General features: G+C 43.6%; 1 protein-coding gene across 3 annotated transcripts in view; it reads right to left on the bottom strand.

Moving 5' to 3' along the window:
* The window catches only part of LOC137431870 (polypeptide N-acetylgalactosaminyltransferase 1), a 594,418-nt gene that overhangs the window by 177,574 nt on the left and 391,272 nt on the right, over window positions 1-25,572 (bottom strand). For all 3 annotated transcript variants that reach the window (XM_068123662.2, XM_068123663.2, XM_068123664.2), the window contains exon 5: window positions 5,820-6,027. In XM_068123662.2, coding sequence (XP_067979763.1) covers window positions 5,820-6,027 — 208 coding nt within the window. The remainder of the gene's footprint in view (window positions 1-5,819; window positions 6,028-25,572) is intronic.

Genomic DNA, 25,572 nt, shown 5'->3' on the forward strand with positions numbered 1-25,572 from the left:
GAGACCTGACCTACTTCAAAGTTGTCCAGTCAGTTCAGTTGAGTTCTGCTTCCCTGGAAGCTCTAGTTTTTCTACACAGTGTCGAGGCTTGTGGAGGAGCTAGAATGCAGAACAGATCAGGAGGGAAACTAACAAAAGATACAGTAGAAAGAGAGGTGGGTTGGGAAAACACCAACAGAAGGATTGAGGAACAAGATAGAGGAGACGTAGATAAATAAGCAATTTTGGGAAGAATGAGGGCAAAGGGAGGACATGGGGTGAACAAGAAGGATAGAGTCACAAACTCTCAACAAGAGAAGTGGACGGAAAAATTGGAAACCCGGAATGAGGTGAGTTTCGGGAGGGTATATGGGGGTAGAAAAGACCATGATTATGCATGGGGGATGAACCGAGATTGTGGTGTAAGGCTGACGACTTCTCGGAGTGAAGAGTGATATTGAAGAGATTGGGGAGGATGGTTCCACGGGTGCAAAAAAGCAAAGGAAGGAATGAGTGGAGATGAGCAGTGAGACTGGATTTTTGGAGTTTCACCAGAACGGGGTTAAGAGCAGACTGTGTGTGCCGTGCAGCAACCTTGGGGTTGTGGGTGCGGGGGTAGGTGTAGAAGGGGTGGAGCGGGGACAGAACATGAAAAGGGCAGAGCATGTCAGACCAGAAAGGAGGTGGCAGAAGACAGAGATGTGAAAGTGATAGGCCCAGAGACTCGGCTTCATCGCAGGAGATCCCAATGATTTTGAAGGCCTTAATTTCACTGCATTGAGAAGAGCAGGGTTTGAGTCAGGCGCATCAGACCATAGGGAAGAGCAGTAGTCCATCGTGCAGTGAATGAAGGCTTTGTAGGTTGTCAAAAGTTCTGATTGGCCAAGGAAAGACCTTGCACGATGGAGGATGCCCAGTAGGTGGCTGGCTGGCTTTGGTGAACATTTTGGAAATTTGCTCTGCCCAAGAATTAATTTGCCTTCCAAGAAGAATGCAAGTAGATTCAATGCAACTTCTTTACCACACCATTCATTGTACCAAGGGGGTGAGAGGAAGGGTATGATGAATAATGACATGGGATGAATATGTGTACAAGGGAGAGCAGGTTTCTATGGAAGAATTCCCAGGCTGTGTTATTATCAGGTGTGGCAGACATACGAGACCAGTTCCGAAGTGAGATGCGGCTTACAGTCCCTGCCAGTCAACCTGAGTGAACTGCCAGATGCGTCAGTGAGGTGTTGAATCCTACAAGCACATGATCAGACAGACCAAAATGAGTAAAGGAAGAACACGAGACATTCGCAGGAAAGCTGCTGTTGGTCATTGCCAAATCTAGAAGGGAGGATTTGCCATTGTCACATATCCAGGATGGAAAGTTCATGGATTTAGTCAAGCACATTGAGTCACAGAGGTTTTCTGCTTGCAGTGCCATCGCTGGTGATAGTGGGACCGACACCCAGCCAATTGAAATGGTGACATTTGAAATAACCACATATAGGGAAGAGAAAGTTGGGATGGGTGGTTAAAAGTTTGTCCATGTTGGCTGATAGAGAAATGTGAATAAAATCATCACTATGAGGAGGATGGTGCAACACAGACAAACAAGAGGTGTGATTGGAGGGGAATTTGTAGTCAAAAGTACTCCTGGGGTATTGGAGGTATAAGACCAGTACATGGATAGTGAGAAATTGACTTCTTGATTTAAAGTATAATTCCACTGCCGGGATGGGGTTCAGGCCTATTGAACCGGAAAAGACAATAACCAGGGAGAGACATTAAGGAGTCAGACATCCTGTGGGAGGAAGGATTCTGTTTATGCACTGGACATCATTTGCTTATCAGTGACCGAGATTGAGAGATCTTTGAGGTTAAATCAGAGACCTCAGCTGTTGGAGGTCCACACATTTAGGGACAGGAGAAGAGGCACTGTTGGTAGGGTGCAGTGGGCATGTGGACAGGGGGTGGGGGAACTTGGAGAGGGGGTGAAGGCAAGTGGCAGCTGAAAAAGAGTGGGGTTTAGGGGAAGCTGGGAGGGAACCTCGCAAGGTGTCGATGGACCGAGTGCCTGTGAGCTGTGAGTTATACAGGTTTGAGAAGAAAAGCTTGTGAAGATGAATAGATTATGATGCAGAGGAAGAACACATTGGGTGTTCCTGGCAGAGAGAAACAGCTATTGAAGCTTTCAAAAATGTGAAAAGCTTTTAAAGTAAGAAGCAAATAAATAAAATGAGGAGGAATGTCACTTAAATTGGGATGGATTGAGAAAGGAAGAGAAAGAGCATGAACGAAGGAAAGAAATAACAGGTAGAATGAGTTCACATTTTCTGGGAGTGAAATTTTTACTTTTTGAAGCGAGAAGGGGGAAATAAGTTGAGGAGTGTGAAAGGAGAACACTGAGGATAAAGAAAGTGGACCAAGGCACACGGCGTCAGATAAGACACATAATTGGCACGTCCATTAGCTGAAGCATTGGGGAATAGGCCAGACACTTAAAGGCACACCCATTTGACAATACACCACAACAATCAACTTCTATCCACTCATCGACCAACCGGGTCGACAAACTTCTATCCACTCATCCCAACTCTCTCTTCCTCATATGTAGCGACTTCAACTGTCATCATGCCAGCTGGCTGGGTGTGGGTTCCTCTCTCACCAGCCATGGCATCTCAGCAAAGGACTTCTGCAACTCATTGGGACTGACACAATCTGTCAATTTCCCGACCCGGATCTCAGTCAACGGAGCATCTTCTCTTCTAGACTTGGTTATGACAAACTTCCCTTAAATTTATGCTACTCTTCTTCTGCTCCATTCTGTTCTTATGATCATGTGCTTGTTAAAGTGGACATCTCTCTGGCCATTCTCAGAGAGCCTCATCAGCGTCGACGAGTCTGGCATTTCACTCAGGCTGACTGGCACAGTCTTCAAGCAGCCATCAATCATCTGGACTGGTCTCCCATCTCTACTGCCTCTGACATCAACTCTTCCTGTGAATTCTTCCAAAGCAAATTGCTCTCTCACAAGCACAGATTTATCCCATCTCATCTTCAGTTGTCATACCATTCCTCCCATCCATGGTACACTGAATCTTGTGGTGAGGCTGTTGCCGTGAAACAACTTGCCTTTGCCTCTTTGAAGGCAAATCCAACGGAAGGCAATCTCAGTTCCTTTCACAAAGCTCGGAACAAGTGTGTGTCTACCCTCAGGAGAGCCAGAAAACAATATCTCTCAACTCTCAAGACTGAACTCTCAAACCTGTCTCCCTCCTCCAAATCCTCGTGGCATCTTGTCAAATCTGTTCTGGTGTTTGATCCCCCTCCATCCCCTCCATTACCAAAATGGCTACACAGCTGACACCGCACGTGACAAAGCCGAATGCCTCACCTCTGTGTTTGCCTCAAAATCTTGTGTCCCAAACCCATCTCTCTCTGTTACCACCTTTCCCAGTCGAACCCAGCTGCTCCTGGTCTCTGTGTCTTTCTCTCCTGAGAAGGTGGAGAAGTTTCTGTCAAACCTCGATTCTGAATCTGCAACTGGACCAGACGGCAACAGCCCACGGGTCCTAAAATCCTGCTCTGCCGCTCTATCACACCCTCTCTCTGTTCTCTTCACCCTCTCTTTTGGTCAAGGTCATCTGCCATCTGCTTGAAAATCAGCCAACATTGCCGCTCTACACAAGAAAGGTGCAAAAACAGATCCTTGCAACTACAGACCAATCAGCCTGCTCCCAATAATCAGCAAGGTCATGGAATCCATCATCGCTTCTGACATCAAATCCTTCCTCTTCTCCAATGGCTTGATCTCGGATCATCAATTTGGATTCAGACCAGGTCATTCTACTCTGCACATGCTGCTTCTGCTGTCTCAACAATGGATGGAGGTCCTCAATACCAAACAGGAAATCAGAGCTGTCTTACTTGACATATCACGTGCCTTCGATATAGTCTGGCACCCCGCCCTGCTCACCAAACTCTCCTCCTATGGTATCCATGGAAACCCCCACGCATGGCTTGCAGACTTGCTTTCTGGTCAAAGTCAACGTATGGCCTTGAATGGATTTCTCTCATTCCCCTCCCCTTCCTGTTCAGGCTGGAGTTCCTCAAGGCAGTGTTCTGGGCCATGTGCTTTTTTTGGTATTCATCAATGATCTCTCTGACTCTCTGGAAAATCCTCTCTATCTCTTTGCTGATGACTCCACTCTCTGCCACTCCATATCCCAACCCTCAGATCGGCAGGCAGCATCCTCTTCACTCTCTGCAGACCTGAACAAAATCACAAACTGGTCAAACAAGTGGAACATGTCTTTCAATCCTGACAAATCTCACAGTCTCACTTTGTCTCTCCAAAAAGACCGTCTGGACAACCCTCCCATCTACTTTCTGAACAATCCGCTTGAAGAAGTTCTGTCGCTCAAGCTTTTGGATCTCACTATCTGCCACTATCTTTCTTGGGAAAACCACATTTCTAAGCTGGCCTCCAAAGCCAGTCGCCGACTGGGCATCCTCCGTCGTGTGAAATCCTTCCTTGGCACACCTGAGCTCCTCACCACATACAAGGCTTTCATCCACAGCTCAATGGAATACTGCTCTCCCCTCTGGGCTGGTGCTCATGCCTCACACCTAGCTTGTCTTCACGCTGTTGAAACCAAAGCGTTCAGAATCATTGGAATCTCCCGTGATGAAGCTAACTCCGAGGGCCTTTCACTCACTCACCGCAGGCAGGTAGGTGGTCTTTCTGTCTTCTACCGACTCCTCTCCGGCCTTGCTCCCTCTGTTCTGTCTGTGTTCTGTCCCCCAAATATTCCTGCAGGACACACAAGATCTGCCAGCAACCCTCTTCTGGTGAAACTGCCAAAATCAAGACTCTCTGCTCACCTTCACTCCTTCATTCCTCTTTTTTACCGCCTCTAGAACAAACTCCCACACTCTCTTCAATCCCTCTCCTCCATTCAGGTCTTTAAAACAGCTGTTCACCACCATCTCTTATCTTCCCCCATCCAAAACCTTGTCTTTTCTACCCCCGTTAAAACACCCTAAATCCGCCTCTTTAAATCCCCAACTTCTTTCCTGAAACTCCTAAAAGTGTTAATTTGCTTTATACTGTGTACCCCTCCCTCCTCCCCCAGACCCTCAACCCCCCGCCCCTTCCACAGATCTACCGACGTCCCTGTTCTCTTCTGTTGTTGTGCTTGTGTGCTTCCCTCTCTCCCCCTCTTGTCTCCCGCTCCCTTCATTGCATGTTTTATGTGTCTGTGCATGTTTTCATGTTCAATGTGTTAGCTCTTACACGAGGCTCGATTTTGTATAAAAACAAACAAACAAAAAAAACAATGTAAGGTTGAACATGGAATATAGGAAAACAACCAACAACACAGAAACAAAACAATAACAAAAATACATGACAGATATGGCCTGGAAATCTCCAGCGTGGCCCGAGCAAACATCCAACGTGCTCAGACCTGGAACCGGAAGTTCAATATGCAATATGTATAAACCATTTTATTGCAACTGTTCCACGAAACAATTCGACTGTTTTTTTCTTTTCTTTGTTTATGTTCCGGCTATAATTGCTGATAAACATTTGTTACTTTGGACTGATTCTTGCAAGATGCTGCTCCAGCCAAGAAACATTAAACTATTACATTTTCAGAGTGATGAAGCTTTAATGATGAAATGTTATTTTAGCAGGAAGTGATCACTGCCAACAATGTAAATTGTTCTGGAATTAATTAAACATTCCCCGCAATAATAAATACGTACTTCGTCATTTCCATCTCAATTTGGTACGATTACAAATCATACACACCAGTCAATGCCTCTCACACAACCCTCACGGATACCTGTCCTGATGAATGCGAGCCAGCAATGGCTCGAGCCAGCCTGTTGTGCATTCACAGTGTGCATCCAAGAAGGTAATGACCTGGCCTCGAGAAACGGCCGCACCACGCAGTCGAGCACGGATCAGACCCGAGCGTTCCTCCATCCGCACTACCAGCACAGGCACTGGTAACCTCTGCACATACAGCTCAAGTGGTTGCTTCAGGAAATCTGCATTTGATGGACAAGGAAGGTCAAAACAATAAATTGGTTACAAATATCATTTTAAAAGATTGCTACAGAATCTAGACTGAAAGGAACAAAATGATATGTTAAAAGCAAAGAACGAGTAAATGCAGAAAAGAAATCAGGAATTGTGAAAATGGATGAAATAACAAACACCGAATTGACTATCGGCATTATTGTCCATCAATGGATGAAAACAATCATTAAAATCAGCCAACATCACCGCTTTGCACAAAAAATGTGCAAAAACAGATCCTAGCAACTACAGACCAATCAGCCTTCTCCCAATTATCAGCAAAGTCATGGAATCCATCATTGCTTCGGATATGAAATCTTTCCCCTTCTCCAATGGCTTGATCTCTGATCATCAATTTGGTTTCAGACCTGGTCACTCTACTCTGGACATGCTGCTTCTGCTGTCTCAACAATGGATGGAGGTCCTCAATGCCAAACAGGAAATTAGAGCTGTCTCCCTTGACATATCACGTGCCTTCGATACGGTCTGGCACCCCGCTCTGCTCACCAAACTCTCCTCCTTTGGTATCCATGGAAATCTCCACGCATGGCTGGCGGACTTCCTCTCTAGTCATAGTCAACGTGTGGCCCTGAATGGGTTTCTCTCATCTCCTCTTCCTGTTCAGGCTGGAGTTCCCCAAGGCAGTGTGCTGGGCCCTGTGCTTTTTCTGGTCTTCATTAATGATCTCTCTGACTCTCTTGAAAATCCTCTCTATCTCTTTGCTGATGACTCTACTCTCTGTCGCTCCATTCCTCATCCCTCAGATCGGCAGTCTGCAGCCTCCTCACTCTCTGCAGACCTGGACAAAATCTTGGCACACCTGAGCTCCTCACCACATACAAGGCTTTCATCTGCAGCTCAATGGAATACTGCTCTCCCTTCTGGGCTGGTGATCCTGCCTCACACCTAGCACGTCTTCACACTGTTGAAACCAAAGCGTTCAGAATCATTGGAATCTCCCGCGATGAAGTTAACTCCAAGGGCCTTTCACTCACTCACGGCAGGCAGGTTGGTGGTCTTTCCGTCTTCTACCGACTCCTCTCCGGCCTTGCCCCCCCCCCCAGCTCTCTCTGGGCTCTGTCCCCCAAATATTCCTACAGGTCGCACAAGATCTGCCTGCAACCCTCTTATGGTTAAACTGCCAAAATCAAGACTCTCTGCTCACCTTCACTCCTTCATTCCTCTTTTCTCCCGCCTCTGGAAGAAACTCCCTCACTCTCTGTAATCCCACTCCTCCCTCCAGGTCTTTAAAACAGCTGTTCACCACAATCTCTTATCTTCCCCCATCCAAAACCTTGATCATTTATACTCCTGCTAATTTCACCCCAAATCCACTTTTTTGAAATACCAACTTCTTTCCTGGAAGTCCTTGGTGTCCTTGTGTTTTATACTTCTCCCATCCCCCAAGCCCTCTCCCTCCCACACATCTCCCGATGTCCCTGCCCTCAAATGTTGTGTTTGTGGGCTTCCCCTTCTCTCCCCATCTTGTCTTCCGCTCCCTCTTTTTATATATTTTGTTTGTCTGTTTGATTTGATTCTGTGATAAATGTTAGCTCTTTCACGAGCCTCGATTCTGTATCCAAAAAAAAAAGAAGAAGAAAGCGAATTAAAAGAAAACATAATATCAAAAAAATAATGCATGAAGAAAAACATTTATTAAATAAATAATTATCATATGATAAAGTGCAAAATCAAAAGCCTATAAAAAGTTGTTAAGAAAGTAAATAACGAGGAAGCAATTTCTTATATGATTGTGTGAAAAAACAAAAAGAATATGGAAGAAACTAATAAATAAGCCAAATATATATTTTTAAAGTAAAAAAAAAAAAAAAAAAATCAAATACAAGAGGAAGGCTGCAATTGGCCATGATTTGAAAATTGCATGCAGTGCCTTGCAAATTGATGACTGCAAATGTGATACGTGATCAAGTCCTTTTCTGTAACACCAAACTCACACAATCATTAATGTGTTTTATTGTTGGAGCATCCAAAATATTAAAGCATGCAATTATGAATGTGATTAATTTGTGATAATAACATCCATGTCCATGGCCATGGCAAGTAATAATCACTAAAATGTGAATCGTTCATAAACAAGACCGATAGTCTAACAACGGCGTAGCCGGGCTAGGATCTTCTGAGTGGAGGATCTACTGTCCCCATCATGTGATCAGATCATCAGATTAGTGGACGTTTGTGAGGGACATACATACAGACACCGGATGGACAGACAAACACTGTTCCAGACGGCATTGCCCTCTAGGCTACACCATAAAAAATATGGCTGCCGAACAATGTGAAGTCATCAATATTTTTTTTCTCAACCAAATTTATCCCTAGATCACCCTCAATAAATTTCATACTGATCGGATCAAGCGTTTGACTTGTCGATTTATGATGTCATAATGAAGGCACCTATGACATGATCATTCACATGTGTTAATCCCCATAGGGAGTACTTTACAATGAGCCACCTTTCAATTTTTTTCATGGAGCAGTTTCAGAGATATAGAGGTGCAAATATTTTCGTTTTTTTCCAAGATGGCACCTACACCACGTGACCTATGACCGCATTTTTATAATTTAGAATTCTACAAGAGGAGGCGCTAAATTTGTGTCAATCGGACAAACGGTTGCAGAGAAAACGGATTTTAAAGGTAATAAACCATTAAAATGCGGATGGAAGGGACATAGATATATACATACATACAAAAGTACACCGGTAGGACAGACAAACGCTGTCCCAGACGGCATTGCCCTCCGGCCTACGCTGTAAAAACATATTTTAAAATACTGTACTGTATTACGTTGTTTTAAAAAGGCCCCAAATTTTGTTATTTATATTAGCCCGTCCCCTGGGAGATGGGATTTTGTCATTGTGTGTGTGTGCGTGTGTGTGTGTGTGTGTGTGTGTGTGTGTGTGTGTGTGTGTGTGTGTGTGTGTGTGTGTGTGTGTCCAGGCCATACGTTTTTACCATTTGAGCTTTTGTCATAAAATTTTCAACAAAACTATTATGAAAATATGGAAAACATAATAAAACTAGAACAATGCGACTGTCACCAATATGCCTCCGCATAGTCCCACAATGGGTAGCTGCCATCGTCCACTGTCTTAAAAATAAACAAGTTTGAATTTAAATCCCTTCAGCTGTTCTCAAGTATCACATTTTCACCAGCCATGGCAGGTTTCACATCGATAGGTGAAGCAGTTTCAGAGAAGTGATTTTTTTTAAATATCGGCTTTCAAGCTAATATGGCTGTCATACCACATGACATATGACCTAAAAAAATGTACACTCTGCATATGTATGGGTAGGGTATAACGTTTGTGAAGTTTCGTGTTGATTGCATAAGGTTCGTTTTTCTATCCAAGATGGCTGCCAAACCACGTGACCTACAACATCATTTTTAAACTATATGCAACAATGGAGTTAGATATTTGTAAAATTTCGCTTCGATAGGGTGAGCGGTTTCAGAGATGTAATTATTTAATATTTTCCTTCAATCCAAACATGGCTGCCACACCATGTCACCAATGATGTTTTCGTGATCATCTTTTAATCACCATGCCGAGTCAATGACACACATAAAGTTTTGAGTCAATCAATTTGGTGGTTTGGGAAAAGACGTTTTTTTAAAGGTTTTCGGTAAAGCTCCAATATGGATATTTCGGCAAATCCAATATGGCTGCCAAACCATGTGACCTATGATGCCATAAATTTTATATTTCAATACAAATGGGTCATAGATCATGTGCATGCAATTTCAGATTTTTAGGATCAGGAATTCGATTAAAACATTTTTGGCTGGTATACCACTTGACCTATGATGTCATCATTATCATGCTTTTGTTCCACATTGGGAGTATTGACAATGTGCCAAGTTTCAAATGTTTCCATTCAGCGGTTTCCGAGAAATTTTTTTTTTTTTTTTTTTTTGCATACAACATCGAGGCTCATGTAAGAGCTAACATTAATCACACAAAAAAAAAGGACACATAAAACATAAGATGAAGGGAGCGGGAGACAAGATGGGGAGAGAAAGGGAAGCACACAAGTTCAACAGCAGAGAGCAGGGACATCGGGAGATCTGTGGGAGGGAGTTGTAGTTGCTTTTAATCCAAGATGGCTGCCACACCTCGTGACCTATGACGTCACTATCACAAAAACATTCTGCATGGGTGTCACGCCTACCCTGAAAGTTTCGTCTCAATCAAACATATGGTTGCTGAGTAAAACGAGGTTTAGCCCGTACAGACAGACGGACAACCCGAAAACGCAATAGGTCAAAATAAGAAGGCGCAGAGTCATACGAACGATAAATTGCCCTTATTAACTCGGCCATAGCACTTTCAGGCACGAGACCGCGGGGTGAGGGGTGGGAGGAGGTTCACCCTGGAGATGAGTTAGGGGAATGTGGTTGGTCGGAGGAAGGAAAGCCGATTACACCAAGGTCTCCTGTGAACTGTTTAATCATCTCTCGGCAGGAAAAATGATTAAAAGTGCTCTGGGATTTTTCGATAAATGCAGAGAAAGATTATTACGCTCGTTCAACTTTAACACCAACACCGAGTCCGAGTTTCATTTTCATTTTTTAAATACAAAACATTATTAGGAGCAGATAGAATGGAACTTCAGAGAGGATTAAACTCGGGAATAATTTAGCAGCTAAATTATCACCATGTGATCAATCCGTTGAGGAGGTGGTTTTAGGATTAGGATGTGGTTTTGTGGACAAAATTATTTTTTTTATCAGAATTTCAAACTTGTCAGACAGAATCTAACCTGAGGGCGGCTGCCCGTCTTTGCCTCTGAAGATCCCTGTATCTCTTCTCTCACTCCTTCTCATCTATTATTCCTTGTAGTGCATGCTCAGATCAAATTTTAACCAATAAAAGTTCCTTTTGATGAAGTTTTAATAAATGACGTCGACGAACAGTTTTTTTTTTTTTTGTATACTGAATCGAGGCTCGTGAAAGAGCTAACATTTATTTCACAAACAAATCAACCAGACAAACAAAATATACAAAAAGAGGGAGCGGAAGACAAGATGGGGAGAGAAGGGGAAGCACACAAACACAACATTTGAGAGCAGGGAGAAGTGTGGGAGGGAGAGGGCTTGGGGGCAGGAGGCGTGGGAAGGTGGGGGGGGGGGGGGGGCGTGGGAAAAAAGAAATCAAACATTTATTCTCTTTTCTTCAGACCGAAATTTCTCCAAACTTCTTTTTTTTTTGTATACAAGATCGAGGCTCGTGTAAGAGCTAACATTAATGACAAAAAAGACAACAAACTGACACATCTATCTATAATTCCAGTAATCTCTGTGTGTATGTGTGTGTGTATGTGTGTGTGTATGTGTGTGTGTATGTGTGTGTGTATGTGTGTCTGTGACCGCTGTTTCTCGACAACCACGGGTCCGATATACTTGAAACTTGCCAGGTATATTGCTGGGGACCTGAGGATGTGCCTTTTCAAGGTTTAATATTAATCGGAGAAGTAGTTACCGAGCTATGTCCAAAAAACGATTCAACCAATCAGAGAGCAGCGAGCTATCACGTGTGCCGAACGTGGCGAACAGACTCTGCCTCGGACGGCACATTTGAGAGCGTATTCATTTATTTCACGTTGGCAAACTATGTTGGCGCTATGTTGGCGTTAAACTATGTTTTAAAACTAATTAAAACTAATTTGCGATTCATCGTAACTGCGATATGCGACCTTCCGGACAGTCAAATGAGGACGTCACTTCCGGACTTACGGATAGTCATAGTGACGACGTACTGATGCTGAACGTGGCGAGCAGACGCTGTAAGGTACGATCGATTGTAGTACACGTTTATAATAACTCTGCCGATACAGGCCCGATTAACTGCAGCGCCATCCGAGCTGCGGCGTCGGGACGATACATTCATTGTACGGTCACATCACGCACTTACGGGCACGCCCATGGGCCCATGGGCACGCCCATGCATGCATGGGCGAAGACATTTTTATTTTTATTTTTGGCAAGGAACGGGCACCCACGTACGGGCACGTCCTAGTATGATGAAATAAAGGGAGCGGGAGACAAGATGGGGAGAGAGGGAAAAGGACACAAGTACAACATTTGAGAGCAGGGGCATCGGGAGATCTGTGGGAGGTAGAGGGCTTGGGGGGAGGAGGCGTGGGAAGGGGGGGGGGGGGTGGGAAAAAAAAAAACCACATGGACACTGCAAGGACTTCCAGGACAGAAGTCGGTATTTCAAAAAAGTGGATCTGGGGTGAATTAACGGGGGTAGAAAAGATCAAGGTTTTGGATGGGGGAAGATAAGAGATGGTGGTGAACAGCTGTTTGAAAGACCTGGAGGGATGAGTGGGATTGAAGAGAGTGAGGGAGTTTGTTCCAGAGGCGGGAGAAAAGAGGAATGAAAGAGTGAAGGTGAGCAGAGAGCCAAGATTTTGGCAATTTCACCAGAAGAGGGTAGCAGGCAGATCTTGTGCGACCTGTAGGAGTATTTGGGGGACAGAGCACAGACAGGGCTAGGGGGGCTACGCTGGAGAGGAGTCGGTAGAAGACAGAAAGACCACCAACCTGCCTGAGGTGAGTGAGTAAAATGCCCTCACAATCAGCTTCATCGCGGGAGATTCCAATGATTCTAAAAACTTACCACAGATATAACACAAGTTCAGTTTGAGTACAAAGTGAATGCGGACGGGCTTTGCATTTTGAGATGCTTTCTAGTTCTACGTTTTAAGGTCAGGCCAAAGATTCATAAATGACAACTCATACCTGAGGATCCATGAAACCATGGTGTGGAAGAATATAAACCGCAGCAAAGCTTTCTGTGGCAATAATGTAACATGGGAGGCATCGACAATTTGCCTTCACTTTCTGTTGTAAAGTACTTCTTCAAAGTTATGATAAGCCTTTAAAATGTATTCCAGGAATGCGACAGGCATAAATCAAAACCACATTACCCGAAGCATCGGCCATGTAAGCTCATGCATAAATTTATCTTGATGAGAAAAGGTCTATTCATTGGTCTCAAAGTTTCACTGGAATGAAGAATAACAAGTTATTTTCCACATCAATAGAGCACAAGGCCAAACCCTCGACTATGTTAGCAAAACAAATTGATGACACCGCAGGTCAAGCGCTTAATCGCGATATTGAAACAAAGTGCCATGCAAAAGCAAAAGACCATGAAGATATGGAGTCAAAAGCTGGTATTACCATAAGTACTTTCATCACCTGAAATGGGTTCCAATCCCGAAAGAGCACAAATAGTAAGGAAAACATATGAAAATCTGTTAACTAAATTGTTACCAAAAAATTTCTTCACCAATATGTTTGTAAAGGTGTGTAATAACATGTGTTAAAATGTTGAAGGTCAACTCCCGTGGGAAACCCAGAAAAAAAGCTGTAGAATTCGGGTACCGAAAAATTATTTTCGAGAATTTTTATTTTTTTTAATCGGCCCTTAAGTAACTTATGAGGGGTCAAATAAGGGTTTTTCATGATTCTGAGTTGATTGTTAACATTTATATTTCACCACAGACACTCCTTTGTGGAAAAATAATTTCTAAATATATCTCATTTTCTACTTTGCAGGACATGGAGTCTAGCAATATGGATGAAGACGTTACTCCACCTGTGCTCAATTGCTTCATCTGTGCACGCTCGGATACACCAGCTGAAAGGCTCATACAGGCAACTCCAAAGGGATACTCAACTTTATTGAAACAAGCAGAAACTGTCGAAAATGTTACTGTTGTGGAACGTATGAAGGAGGCTCAAAAGGAAGGAAAACTGAGGTACCACCAGAAGTGTAAAAATGATCTGTACAACAACTTTGTTGCAACCACCAAGAAGTCAGCTCAAGCATCAAAGGCAGAGAAAGAGTCATCAAAGTTGAAGAGAAGACGCACTACTTGTGAGTTCAGTTCATCAACTGGCTGCAGTTCTAGAAGATCACAGTCAGTTGACCTCCTGTATAAGGATGTATGCATTCTTTGCAACCAACCAGCCCAGCTCTACAAAAATAATCCAGCACAAGCTAGAAAGAAATACAGAGTGCCAGATAATTTGACTGCAGATACACTGAAGGCAAGCTTGCTGAAGACAGCACGGAGTCACGGGGATGACTGGGGCACTGAAGTCACTGGACGCCTGGAAGGGATCAACGACTTGGTAGCAGAAGAAACACTGTACCATTTGCGATGCAAACTTATGTTTGCGAGAGGTGACAGTTTGTCCAAGACTGATGAGGAAGGAAAAAGGAAGAGAGGACAGAGGAGTATTGATGAGGAGCGAGAGGCAGTTTTTATTGAATTCTGCGAATGGTTAGACTCAGAATTAGAGCATGGGGTAATGAACATGGACCAAGTCCATGAAAAGCTGCAGGAGTTTGATCAGTCACCAGAGAAGAGCCTTTCTTATTCAAAGCATTGGCTAAAGATAAAACTTCTAGAGAAATACGAAGACACCTTGTATTTCACAACACAGGAAAGAAGGGCAGATGTACTCTGTCTCAAAGATGGCACCGACAATATTCTGCGAGACATCATGCTGATCTTGACCATGGAGATGAGAAGACTCAGATCATAAAGACGGCACTCAAGTTCATATCCAATGATATTGCCCTGATTGATTTAGGTCCAAAGTCATACCCCACCACACACAGTATGACTGACATCGATAGTCAGCTGACACTTGTTCCTGCAAGCCTTCAGATGTTCTTGAGACCGATTGTCAAGACAGACGAAAGAGTTGCCGTTTGGGGGCAGAATTTTATTAAGGCCTGTCGACCTCGGTCTGGAGTATTGCCACACCAAATGGGGCTTGCTATACAACTTGATCATAGATTTGGGTTGGCCTACCTGCAGACCCGGGACTGGATCCTTCTACAGAGCATGTCTCTGAACCCCAGTGACTATGGATGGACAATAGGTGTGCATGGGTATGAGCCAGTTCCAACACTGGACCCCACGGCTCCTGAGGAGCTATTGCAGTTCACGAGCTGTAATTGTCATGGAGATTGCAGCAACCGGCGATGCAGCTGCAAGAAGAATGGGGTCACGTGCATCTCGGCCTGTGGAGTCTGTAATGGCATTACATGCAGAAACTGGAGTTATGATGTTGTTGAGTCTGAAGAAGACATAGACAATGACTGTTGAAACTTCTGACATTGTGAATGAGAAATAACTCTTGAGTATTATATATGTATGTGAAATAAAAGCTACTTTGTGTGTAAATGTAAAAGTGAAAATATAAATGTTAACAATCAACTCAGAATCATGAAAAACCCTTATTTGACCCCTCATAAGTTACTTAAGGGCCGATTAAAAAAAAAAAAAATTCTCGAAAATAATTTTTCGGTACCCGAATTCAACAGCTTTTTTTCTGGGTTTCCCACGGGAGTTGAACTTCAACATTTTAACACATGTTATTACACACCTTTACAAACATATTGGTGAAGAAATTTTTTGGTAACAATTTAGTTAACAGATTTGTGAAATATCTCATAAAATGCCCTTACTAAAAGTATTGAGTCCTAAAGAATTCCTTTGTCAGGTCGATGATAAATCAACAACAACAATATTTTAAAATAATATTTCAATACAACTTAAAAGACTAAGTGAGTGAGAATGGGAGAGTGAGAGTGGGCGAGAGAGAGAGAGAGAGAGAGCGAGAGAAAAAGGGGGAGAGAGTGGGACTGGCTCCCCCGCCTCACATCTTGCTCAGCTTGACGCCATGGAAACCCAAGGCCTTCAAGATCAATGGAATTTTCCTGCGCTGAAGCTGAGTCCATAGGTCAATCACCATCATTGCAGACAGGTATGTGCCTTCTTGTCTTCTACAGTCTCTTTTCTGGTCTTGGACTCTCTGCTCTTTCCATGCTTTGTCCACCACAGGCTTCCGCAGGGTTCACATGGTCCACCACAACAACAACAACAGGCATTTTAAGGCCATTTTCCCTGCAAGAGCGGGGGTTAGCCTTGCGGTCCCGATGCCAATGTTCTCCATTTTGCCCTATTTTCTGCATCTCCCCTTGTTAACCCCCTTGCCCGCATTTCTTCTTCGACCATCTTCAGCCAAGTCTTTCTCGGTCTTCCCCGTCCTCTACTTCCTTCTACATTCATTTCCATCACCTTCTCAACCAGTCACTTTCATCCTTCCTCAACACATGACCAAACCATCTCAACCTGTTTCTCTTCACAGCATCCATCACAGGCTATATTCCCATCATCTTTCGCAATTCATCATTTGTCTTCCTCTCTCTCAACAATACTCCACACATCCACCGAACCATTCACATTTCCACCCTTTCCAGCCTTCGTTGCTGCTCTACGTTCATTACCCATGTCTCGCTCCCATAAATCATAACACTTCTCACACATGCAGCACACACCTTTCCCTTCAGCTTCAACGACACTCCCCTCCTCGTCAGCACGCCACTCAGTTCCAGAAACTTCTTCCATGCACATCTCACTCGAGCAACCGTTGCCGAGTCTGATCCACCTTCTCCATTCAGCATGTCTCCTAGGTAACAAAATGTTTTCACACCTTCCAGCTTCACGCCGTCTCCAAGATCTAACTCAATATTTCCTCCATCTGCAGCTCCCTCTGTGCACACCTTACACTTGAATGTAGCTGCCACACTGGTTAATGACCCTCTCAAACCACTACATTTTTGATGAACCCACTCAGCGCACATTGGACATTGAATGGAATTCACTCCGACACCCTTCCTGCACACAGCACACGGCCACTTCCCAGTTCTTTCCACCTCACCACATGCTTTGCCACTTGCCATCACCTTCGTTTTTCCGATATTCACCTTCAGACCTTTTGTCTACATACATTCCTTCCACTTGTTCATCTTCTCCTTCAGTCCATCCATACTTTCTGCAGTCAACACCAGATCATCTGCATACAACAACTCCCACGGTAAACCCTCCTTTACGTTCTGAGCCAGCACCTCCATGACAGCTACAAATAGTAGTGGACTTAGTACCGACCCCTGATGCACTCCCACCTTCACCTCAAAATCACCACTGTTCCCATCCTTCGTCCTTACAGCTGTGCGTGCTCTTTTGTACATTGCCATCACTACTCTGATCAACCATTCCTCCACTCCTAACTTCCTCAATGCCCATGTCACTACGTCACGTGGAACCCTATCGAATGCTTTCTCCAGATCAACAAACCCAAGAAACAACTTCTTCCTCTTCTCCATATACTTCTCCTGCAACTGCCTCACAATAAAAAGCGTGTCTGTCGATCCTCTTCCTGGCATAAATCCAAACTGCATTTCGTCAATCTTCACTTTCTTCCTTATCCTCCTCTCCAAAACCCTTTCCAATACCTTCATTCCATGCTCCAATAACTTTATCGCTCGATACGAGCCACAGTCCAGAGGGTCACCTTTCCCCTTGTGTAGAGGGACGAGGGTACTCGGTTCCAAATCCACTGGAATGCAGCCTTCTTTCACCACCAGATTGCAGATCTCTGTCATTCTCTTCACACCCCAACTTCCTGCTGCCTTCAACATATCTCCCACAACTCCCGTTGGCCCTCCCGCTTTTCTACTCTTGATTGCTTTTATCGCTTCCTCAACTTCCTTCTCGGTTATCTTCTCTGCCGGTCCTAAAACTGGGTTACTCTCTATGTTGCCATCCCATTCTTTCTCTGCATTCAACAGTATTTCCATATATCTCTTCCATCTTCCTTTAATTCCATCTGGGTCCACGACGATTTGTCCCACTTCATCCTTCAAGCAACTCACCCCCATCACATCACACCTCTCTTTCGCTATCTGCTTTGCAATCCTGAATTCCGCTCTCTGACCCTCTCCCAAATCCAAGCGTTCTCCGAACTTTTTCCTACATGCCTCCTGCGCCTTTGCTACCTCTTTCTTTGCAGCCTTCTTGGCTGCCTTATAACTTTCATGCTCTGCCTTTTCTGCCCCTGTACCCTTCACCTTCTGCCACTCCTTGAACTTCTTCCTCTTCTCGTCAATCTTCTTTCCAACTTCATCATCCCACCACCATGTTTCCGAGTACCTCGGTGGTCCTTTTGTCCATCCACATACCTCACCAACGGCTCCCAACAGACCATCTTTCATTGACACCCAACCACTTTCAAGCTCAACCACATCATCCTCTATCATATTCAGCCTCTCTTTTAATGCCTCCCTCACTGTCACCTCTTTCAACCTCCACATCTTCATTCTCGGTTGGTACTTCACCCGCCGAGCTCTCCTCGCACCTTCACATGGTCCACCATCAACTGAAATCCATCATCTGGTCCACATCCATCTGAAAGATGCTCACAAAAGGATGCGATGCACCAAAAACTACATTTGTGCACAAAATGTCAACAAAAGTTACTTATCGCTCCATTTCAAATGGGCACCAGGGATCGTAGGCTGAGCTTGAAAAATGTAAGTGCAGTATTGGGTTTTCTGTATAAGGGCTGACAGTCGATTCCTCTAATATCACTGAAGCTTCTGTGCTCAATATTCTAATCAAATGTGGCCTGGCTCTCACACTGTCTTTCTATGCCCTTTTCCTCCAGAGGTTCTACAGTATCAATTTAGTCCTTCGGCTTCCCTCCTCTGTCTTTCGGCCTTCCTTTCTTCCCTAGAAGGTTAGTACTGCACATGCAAATGGTCAATTAATTATCTAATCCTTTTCATTTTTTTCAAATTTTACTCAATAAAATTCGACTTGCGCAAAAATCAACTAAAGTACGGCTCCCAGTAACGGAACCGTTATGCAAGTCGAAGACTATCTGTGTGTTGTTATCATATGTATATGCATAACATTGACCATTTACATATTTATGTATACATACATATAAGCGAGGTACACGCGCTACGCACGGGTGGGAAGCCAAAAGCAAACGTACAATGCGGAAACAGCAAATGCTAAACCATGAACCAATACATTCCACATTCGTCTGCCACCTTCAGTCGAATGGCAGGCATTGACAGCAGGTTCCTGAAGGACTTGGACAAAAAACGTACCCGGTCTGAATGGTTCTATATCCAGTCAATGGCGAAACTGCAAATGGGGAATCCGCGAATGTCACGGATGGAAACCCTTACGTCATTTCCTCATTCTGCTAATAAATATCTCTATATTTTCATTCCAAACAGCATAATTCATCATTCCAATCACAAATGAATACTACAGTATTGATATATCAATATATAATGTTAAAACCCGACTGTATTGAGATATTATCAAATCAGCAAATTGTCATCATCTTGTTCACTTCTGGATTGGAAGCAGCTCCGTAACGATGGTATTTCAAAATCATAATTTTATTGAGGAACTTATGAAACCTCCTACCTACCTTAAAACATCGGCTGGGACCCCAAAACGTTCCACAGAAGGTTTGGCGGGACTAGCCCCAAATCTGAAGGAGTAGTTCGGGGACGGACTGACAGACCGACAGACGGACACTCCTGTTTTATAATATTGATATACAATCATGGCCCATCCGTAGTCAGACAATTAAACCTTTCTCTTGATAATCAACTAGATCTTGAAGAAAAAGACTTTTTTCCAGTAGCAAATATCTTTTTTGTAAGTTAGAATTACTTGCCACATTTGATTGTAACCTCCCTATTTATTTTCTAGGCTATGTCTCTCTATTTTGGCACGTCAAGATGAAGAATGATTCAACTCTGGCAAAAGACCGCAATCAGTACTTTTGCACCATACTTTTGACCCGAGGGTTATTGAATTTATTGAATCCCACCATATAGGTTATTGAATCTAACCTTCATCTAGGATTATTGAATTTTATCTTTCTTTCTTTCAGGCCATTCCAAAATACTTTGAAGGCCTCATGAAAAAGCATTCTCTCTCAGATTGACATTTAACTTCCAATATGGACGAAAATGTTGCTGCAGAGCAAAGTTTGAAAGAGAGTGTCACAACCAGATGGTCAGAGAAAATCGAAGGTACCATATCAGATTTCAACATCTTATCAAGCACTAGCAAGCAGCAGTACACGGCGTTGCCCGGCGTTGTTCTCATCTTCTTAGCATTTTGAAGAAATAAATTTTTTTTTTTGGCATTTTTTGTGTGGGCCTAGAACACTTCCCTACACCCACTAAGGAATGGGGTCAGGGATCATTTAATATTACATTTCACATTACGACAAAGGATTATGCACCTCAGAGCGATGAAAAGAAAATCCCCCAAAAATTCAAATAAATTTCCAAAAATTTCAAAATTTTCAAAAATATTCCCCCGAAAACACTTCCGGCACTCACTTTGCGCTCTACTTAGTTCCGTTCTAGACTGTGGCTGACTACTGTTCTAGACTGTTCTACTGATCCGACTGTGGCTGAATCATTAAAAAAAAGTCATTGATGCGTCTGGTTTGAGAAAGAAATTACACTTTTCCACATTCTCATTCGGAGCATAAATGTTTACGATGAAAAAAAAAAGATTATTAGCAGTGAACTGGAGACGAGCGCATGACAACTCCACATGCTGGATAGACGTCATACCTATGGTCCTGCTTGGTATGTGAGCTGCTCTAAAAGACGATCTTGGATGGTCCACTGCAGAGCTAGTGCATGGTGCACCACTTTGTCTCCCGAGAGAATTATTCTTAGTGCCCGGTGCCAGAATTTATGCCAACCAACTATGAATGGCCATGCAGGGCTTCCGGGAAACACCAACATGTATGCCTTCGTCACGCCCGGTTGTTATCCCCAAGGAATTTTCTCCAAGCACCCACATATTTGTACGGCATGACTGTCCGGAAACCTTTGCAGCAACGGTATGACGGACCTTACCAAGTTATACAACGCTCCAACAGAACCTTCATCCTCGATATTAGCAGTGGTCGTGATATACAGTGCATTCAGAAAGTATTCAGACCCCTTCACTTTTTTCACATTTTGTTATGTTGCAACCTTTTGCTGAAATCGTTTAAATTCATTTTTTCCCTCATCAATCTACACTCAATACCCCATAATGGCAAAGAGAAAACAGGATTTTAGAAAGTTTTGCAAATTTATTAAAAAGAAAAAACTGAAATATCACATTGACACCACCTCTCTTACCAAGGCCCTTCTCCCCCGATTGCTCAGTTTGGCCGGGCGGCCAGCTCTAGGAAGAGTCCTGGTTGTTCCAAACTTCTTCCATTTAAGAATTATGGAGGCCACTGTGCTCTTGGAACCTTCAATGCAGCAGAGATTATTTTGTGGGCTTCCCCAGATCTGTGCCTCGACACAATCCTGTCTCTGAGCTCTGCAGACATTTCCTTCGACCTCATGGCTTGGTTTTTGCTCTGATATGCATTGCCAGCTGTGAGACCTCATATAGACAGGTGTGTGCCTTCCCAAATCATGTCCAATCAATTGAATTTACCACAGGTGGACTCCAATCAAGGTGTAGAAACATCTCAAAGATGATCAAGAGAAATGGGAGGCACCTGAGCTAAATTTCAAGTGTCATAGCAAAGGGTCTGAATACTTATGTCAATGTGATATTTCAGTTTTTATTTTTAATAAATTTGCAAAACTTTCTAAAATCCTGTTTTCTCTTTGTCATTATGGGGTATTGAGTGGAGATTGATGAGGGAAAAATGAATTTAAACGATTTCAGCACAAGGCTGCAACATAACAAAATGTGAAAAAAGTGAAGGGGTCTGAATACTTTCTGAATGCACTGTAGTCTCCATAGATCGCTTGAAGCCAGCTTTTCTTGATGCAGCAGCAGAGCTGACCATCGTACTGACCAACAGGTTGACATCTACTACAACAATACCCTCACCATCATATTTGACTCACTCTGGGCAGCATGTACAACAAGCAACATTTTACTTGTTGACCATTTCTCTTTCCTGTGACATTAATTTTTACATTGGCAGTCACACGTCTTATTCTACAACATTATGTATTTTGTTTGTACCTTCCATTCGATTAATGCACAAGGAGGGAGAGTGGTGAGTGGCATAATTTTTCCTTGGACTTTATAGCATATAAATATTGTTGAGCTTTAAAAAAAAAAAAATTGGATACAAGATGGAGGCTCGTGTAAGAGATAACATTAATCACAAAAAACAAAAAACCGGACACACAAAACATATAATAAAGGGAGCAGGAGACAAGGTGGGAAGAGAGAGGGAAGCACACAAGTACAACAGCAGAGAACAGGGACATCGGAAGATCTGTGGGAGGGAGAGGGCTTGGGGGGAGGAGGCATGGGAAGGCGGAGGGAGAGGGGGGGGGGGGGGGGAGTATAAAACACATTGACACTGATAGGATTTCCAGGAAAGAAGTCGGTATTTCAAAAAAGTGGATCTGGGGTGAATTAACGGGGGTAGAAAAGATGAAGGTTTTGGATGGGGGAAGATAAGAGATGGTGGCGAAGAACTGTTTAAAGGACCTGGAGGGAGGAGTGGGATTGAAGGGAGTGGGGGAGTTTGTTCCAGAGGCGGAAGTAAAGAGGAATGAAAGAGTGAAGGTGAGCAGAGAGTCTTGATTTTGGCAATTTTACTAGAAGAGGGTTGCTGGCAGATCTTGTGTGACCTGTAGGAATATTTGGGGGACAGAGAGAGCTGGGGGAGCAAGGCCGGATAGGAGTCGGTAGAAGACAGAAAGACCACCAACCTGCCTGCGGTGAGCGAGTGAAAGGCCGTCGGAGTTAGCTTCATCGCTGGAGATTCCAATGATTCTGAAAGCTTTGGTTTATACAGCGTGAAGCCGAGCTAGGTGTGAGGCAGGAGCACCAGCCTAGTGGGGAGAGCTCCGGTTTATTTGGGGATTCCAAGCATTGGGTTTTCTGGAAGAAGGATGAGTAGGTTGGACGGTGGTAGTTGAATGAACCACCACCGTCAAATGGAATGAACTCAGAACCCAAATGTCGCAGACGTCCTTTCTTCCACACTACATCGATTGACGCACTACACGTCTTTTCTTCTACGCTGCAACTGCCTTACAGAGAAGAAGAGAGTTGGAATGGTGTTAAGGCAGGGGTCCTTCGCATGGAATAGTTTCCCGAGAAAGGTAGTGGTAGTAGAAACAATAGACAGGTTTAAATTTGAATTACATAATTAAATAGAAGCCTTGGGATAGACTGTGGATGGATTGATAATGGATTGGTAATTGGATACTTGTGTTATGATTGTGTTGTCTGTAAGATGATCTTGTCAAAAGGTGAATGTGCTGTGAGTGCTTGTTCATTCCACACTGTACACCAGTATCCACCCCCAACTATCCCTACAAAAATGTATGGGAGAGTTTAAATATATATATATATTTATATAAAACAGCATGGTGATGTCGCTGCTGCCCCAGTTTTCTCATCTGCACTCCAGCTGGACCCTCAACAGTCCCCCCAGTGAATATAAATTGATAAACTTAGATTTAATTATTGTGGTGTTGGCACAGCATTGATGGCCCAAATTGACTACTTCTCCATCAAAGTTCCTTGTATAACTGCCCACAAGAAATATTATTCTGCTTTTAAAAATCTAGTCTACCTTTCAAAGAGATATACACTTGATGAGAAGAGAGGTGTGTTTTCAAAATATGTAAATCGCCGAACATTATTCTGCAAATGGTAAAACCACTTCCAGACACTCCTTCAACTGCTCTTTCATAATTAATCTGAGTTCTTCATATATGTCTCTGAAATGTAGATTGCCATTTGAAAGCACATAATAAACATGTGCCTCAAGTAGATTTCCGAAAGCTAAAGGCTCATGGAAGAACTAGAACACAGAACGGACCATAATGCAACAGATCAAAAGGAACAATGAAAGGAGATGAGGGAAACGCGAACAGCAAGGCCGAGGAACAAAATATATGGATACGGACTAACAATAGTTGCGGGTAAGAGTGAGGGGTAGGGAAGGGGGTGGACAAGATGGATACAGATGGAAACTCTCAGGAAGGAAAAACAGGAATATGGGGAGAAAGGGAGTTAATGAGGGCAGAAAAGATCATGGTTTTGGATTGCGATGATGATGGTGGTCTCCTGAAGACTTGCAGGGAATAAAAAAAATAATAACCACCTTTAGAGGCCATTTTTCCCCGCAAAGCGGGGGTTGGCCTTTTTCGGGAACCGTGGTTGTTGTTGTTTTTCGGTCCCCTTTTTGAAGCAATGTTTTACGGCCGGATGCCCTTCCTGACGCCAACCCTTTTTGCCGCCTTTAACGACAAACAGGGAATTACCAGTGAACTGGTACTCAATTAGCCGACCTCGGAAGGATGACAGGCTGAGTCAACCCCCCTGGCGTTAATTCAGCGATCGACCGGGATTCGAACCCAGGATCCTTGGAATCCTAAGCCGGCACCCTAGCCGCTAGCCCAACACCAGGCAACACCAACACCAGGGAATATTGAGATTTAATCGAATGTGGAAGTTGGCCACACAGGTGGGAAAAAAAGGAGATGATCGGATGAGTTGATGTGAGCAGTGATCCTGGATTTTGGGAGTCATAGTGATGTAGACAATTAAACGCAGACCAGACAGCTTTGACGCAAGTGTGCTGTGTGTTGCCTCCGCGCTATGCTGTCATGTAACTATATACAAGAAAAACAATCAACATTTTTGAAGCATGTTACACCACACAGCAGAAATTTACTGTACATCGTGTTGTGCAATGCTGTGCTTCTGCTTCTGCTGCAAAATGCAGAACTCTTCTGCTTCACCTGTTGTGTTGCTTTATGCTGGACCATGCCGCACGAAACACTATTACGCTACCGTATGCTGTATTAATTAAACACTATCCCACAATTTTGTGAATTTGCTATACTCTAGTGTGCTGTGCTCCTCTAAAAAAAATCTGGGGTGTTTGTATTCGCTACCCCCACACTCGCCTCCACACACCCACATTCTCATGCAGCGTTGAACTCTCACGCAAAACCCCGCCACAATCCACCATAAATGTGTCATCATTCGATAATCCAATTTATAATTCGATAAATGTCGGTCTATGTGTTTGTTTCATCATCATCATCATCATCATTGGATTCGAGGAAGAAGGTGATCCTGTCATACCGCAGTCTTTTCACCGATGTAATACTGAACTTTCGTCATGTGTTCACATACTTGAGAATAGCAGACTTATGGAAGGTGGAAGCGCTCATTCCACCAGCTCTTGTCTAATTTAGCTCTATGCTGAACCATCTCTACACATGTGCTACTTGAAGGTTGCCCATTTTTCTGATGCACCCAGCTATTTTCTCGTAACCTCAAAGTTTGCCTTCCAGAAATTCAATAGCCTTACTCTACTATCCCAAACTCTCGCTCCGAATAAAATCCTTGCACACGCTTTGTTATGGTCACTTGTCCATAAATTCTCTCACACCTCGACCTCCACCATATTAGGATGATTGCTTAAAAGATGGTCCAAAACTGCACTTGCCCTTGTGGGCTTATCTACAATTATGTCTCTTGTATTGGAATTGTAGAGGGTGGCTTGCAAACCGAGCCTCAAGGGCGGTGTCCAGAAGCCTTTTTTTTTTCTTTTTTTTAAAAATAACAATGGATACAAGG

Source organism: Myxine glutinosa, chromosome 7 (assembly GCF_964187855.1).
Source record: "Myxine glutinosa chromosome 7, kmMyxGlut1.1, whole genome shotgun sequence".
Classification (NCBI taxonomy): Eukaryota; Metazoa; Chordata; class Myxini; order Myxiniformes; family Myxinidae; genus Myxine; species Myxine glutinosa.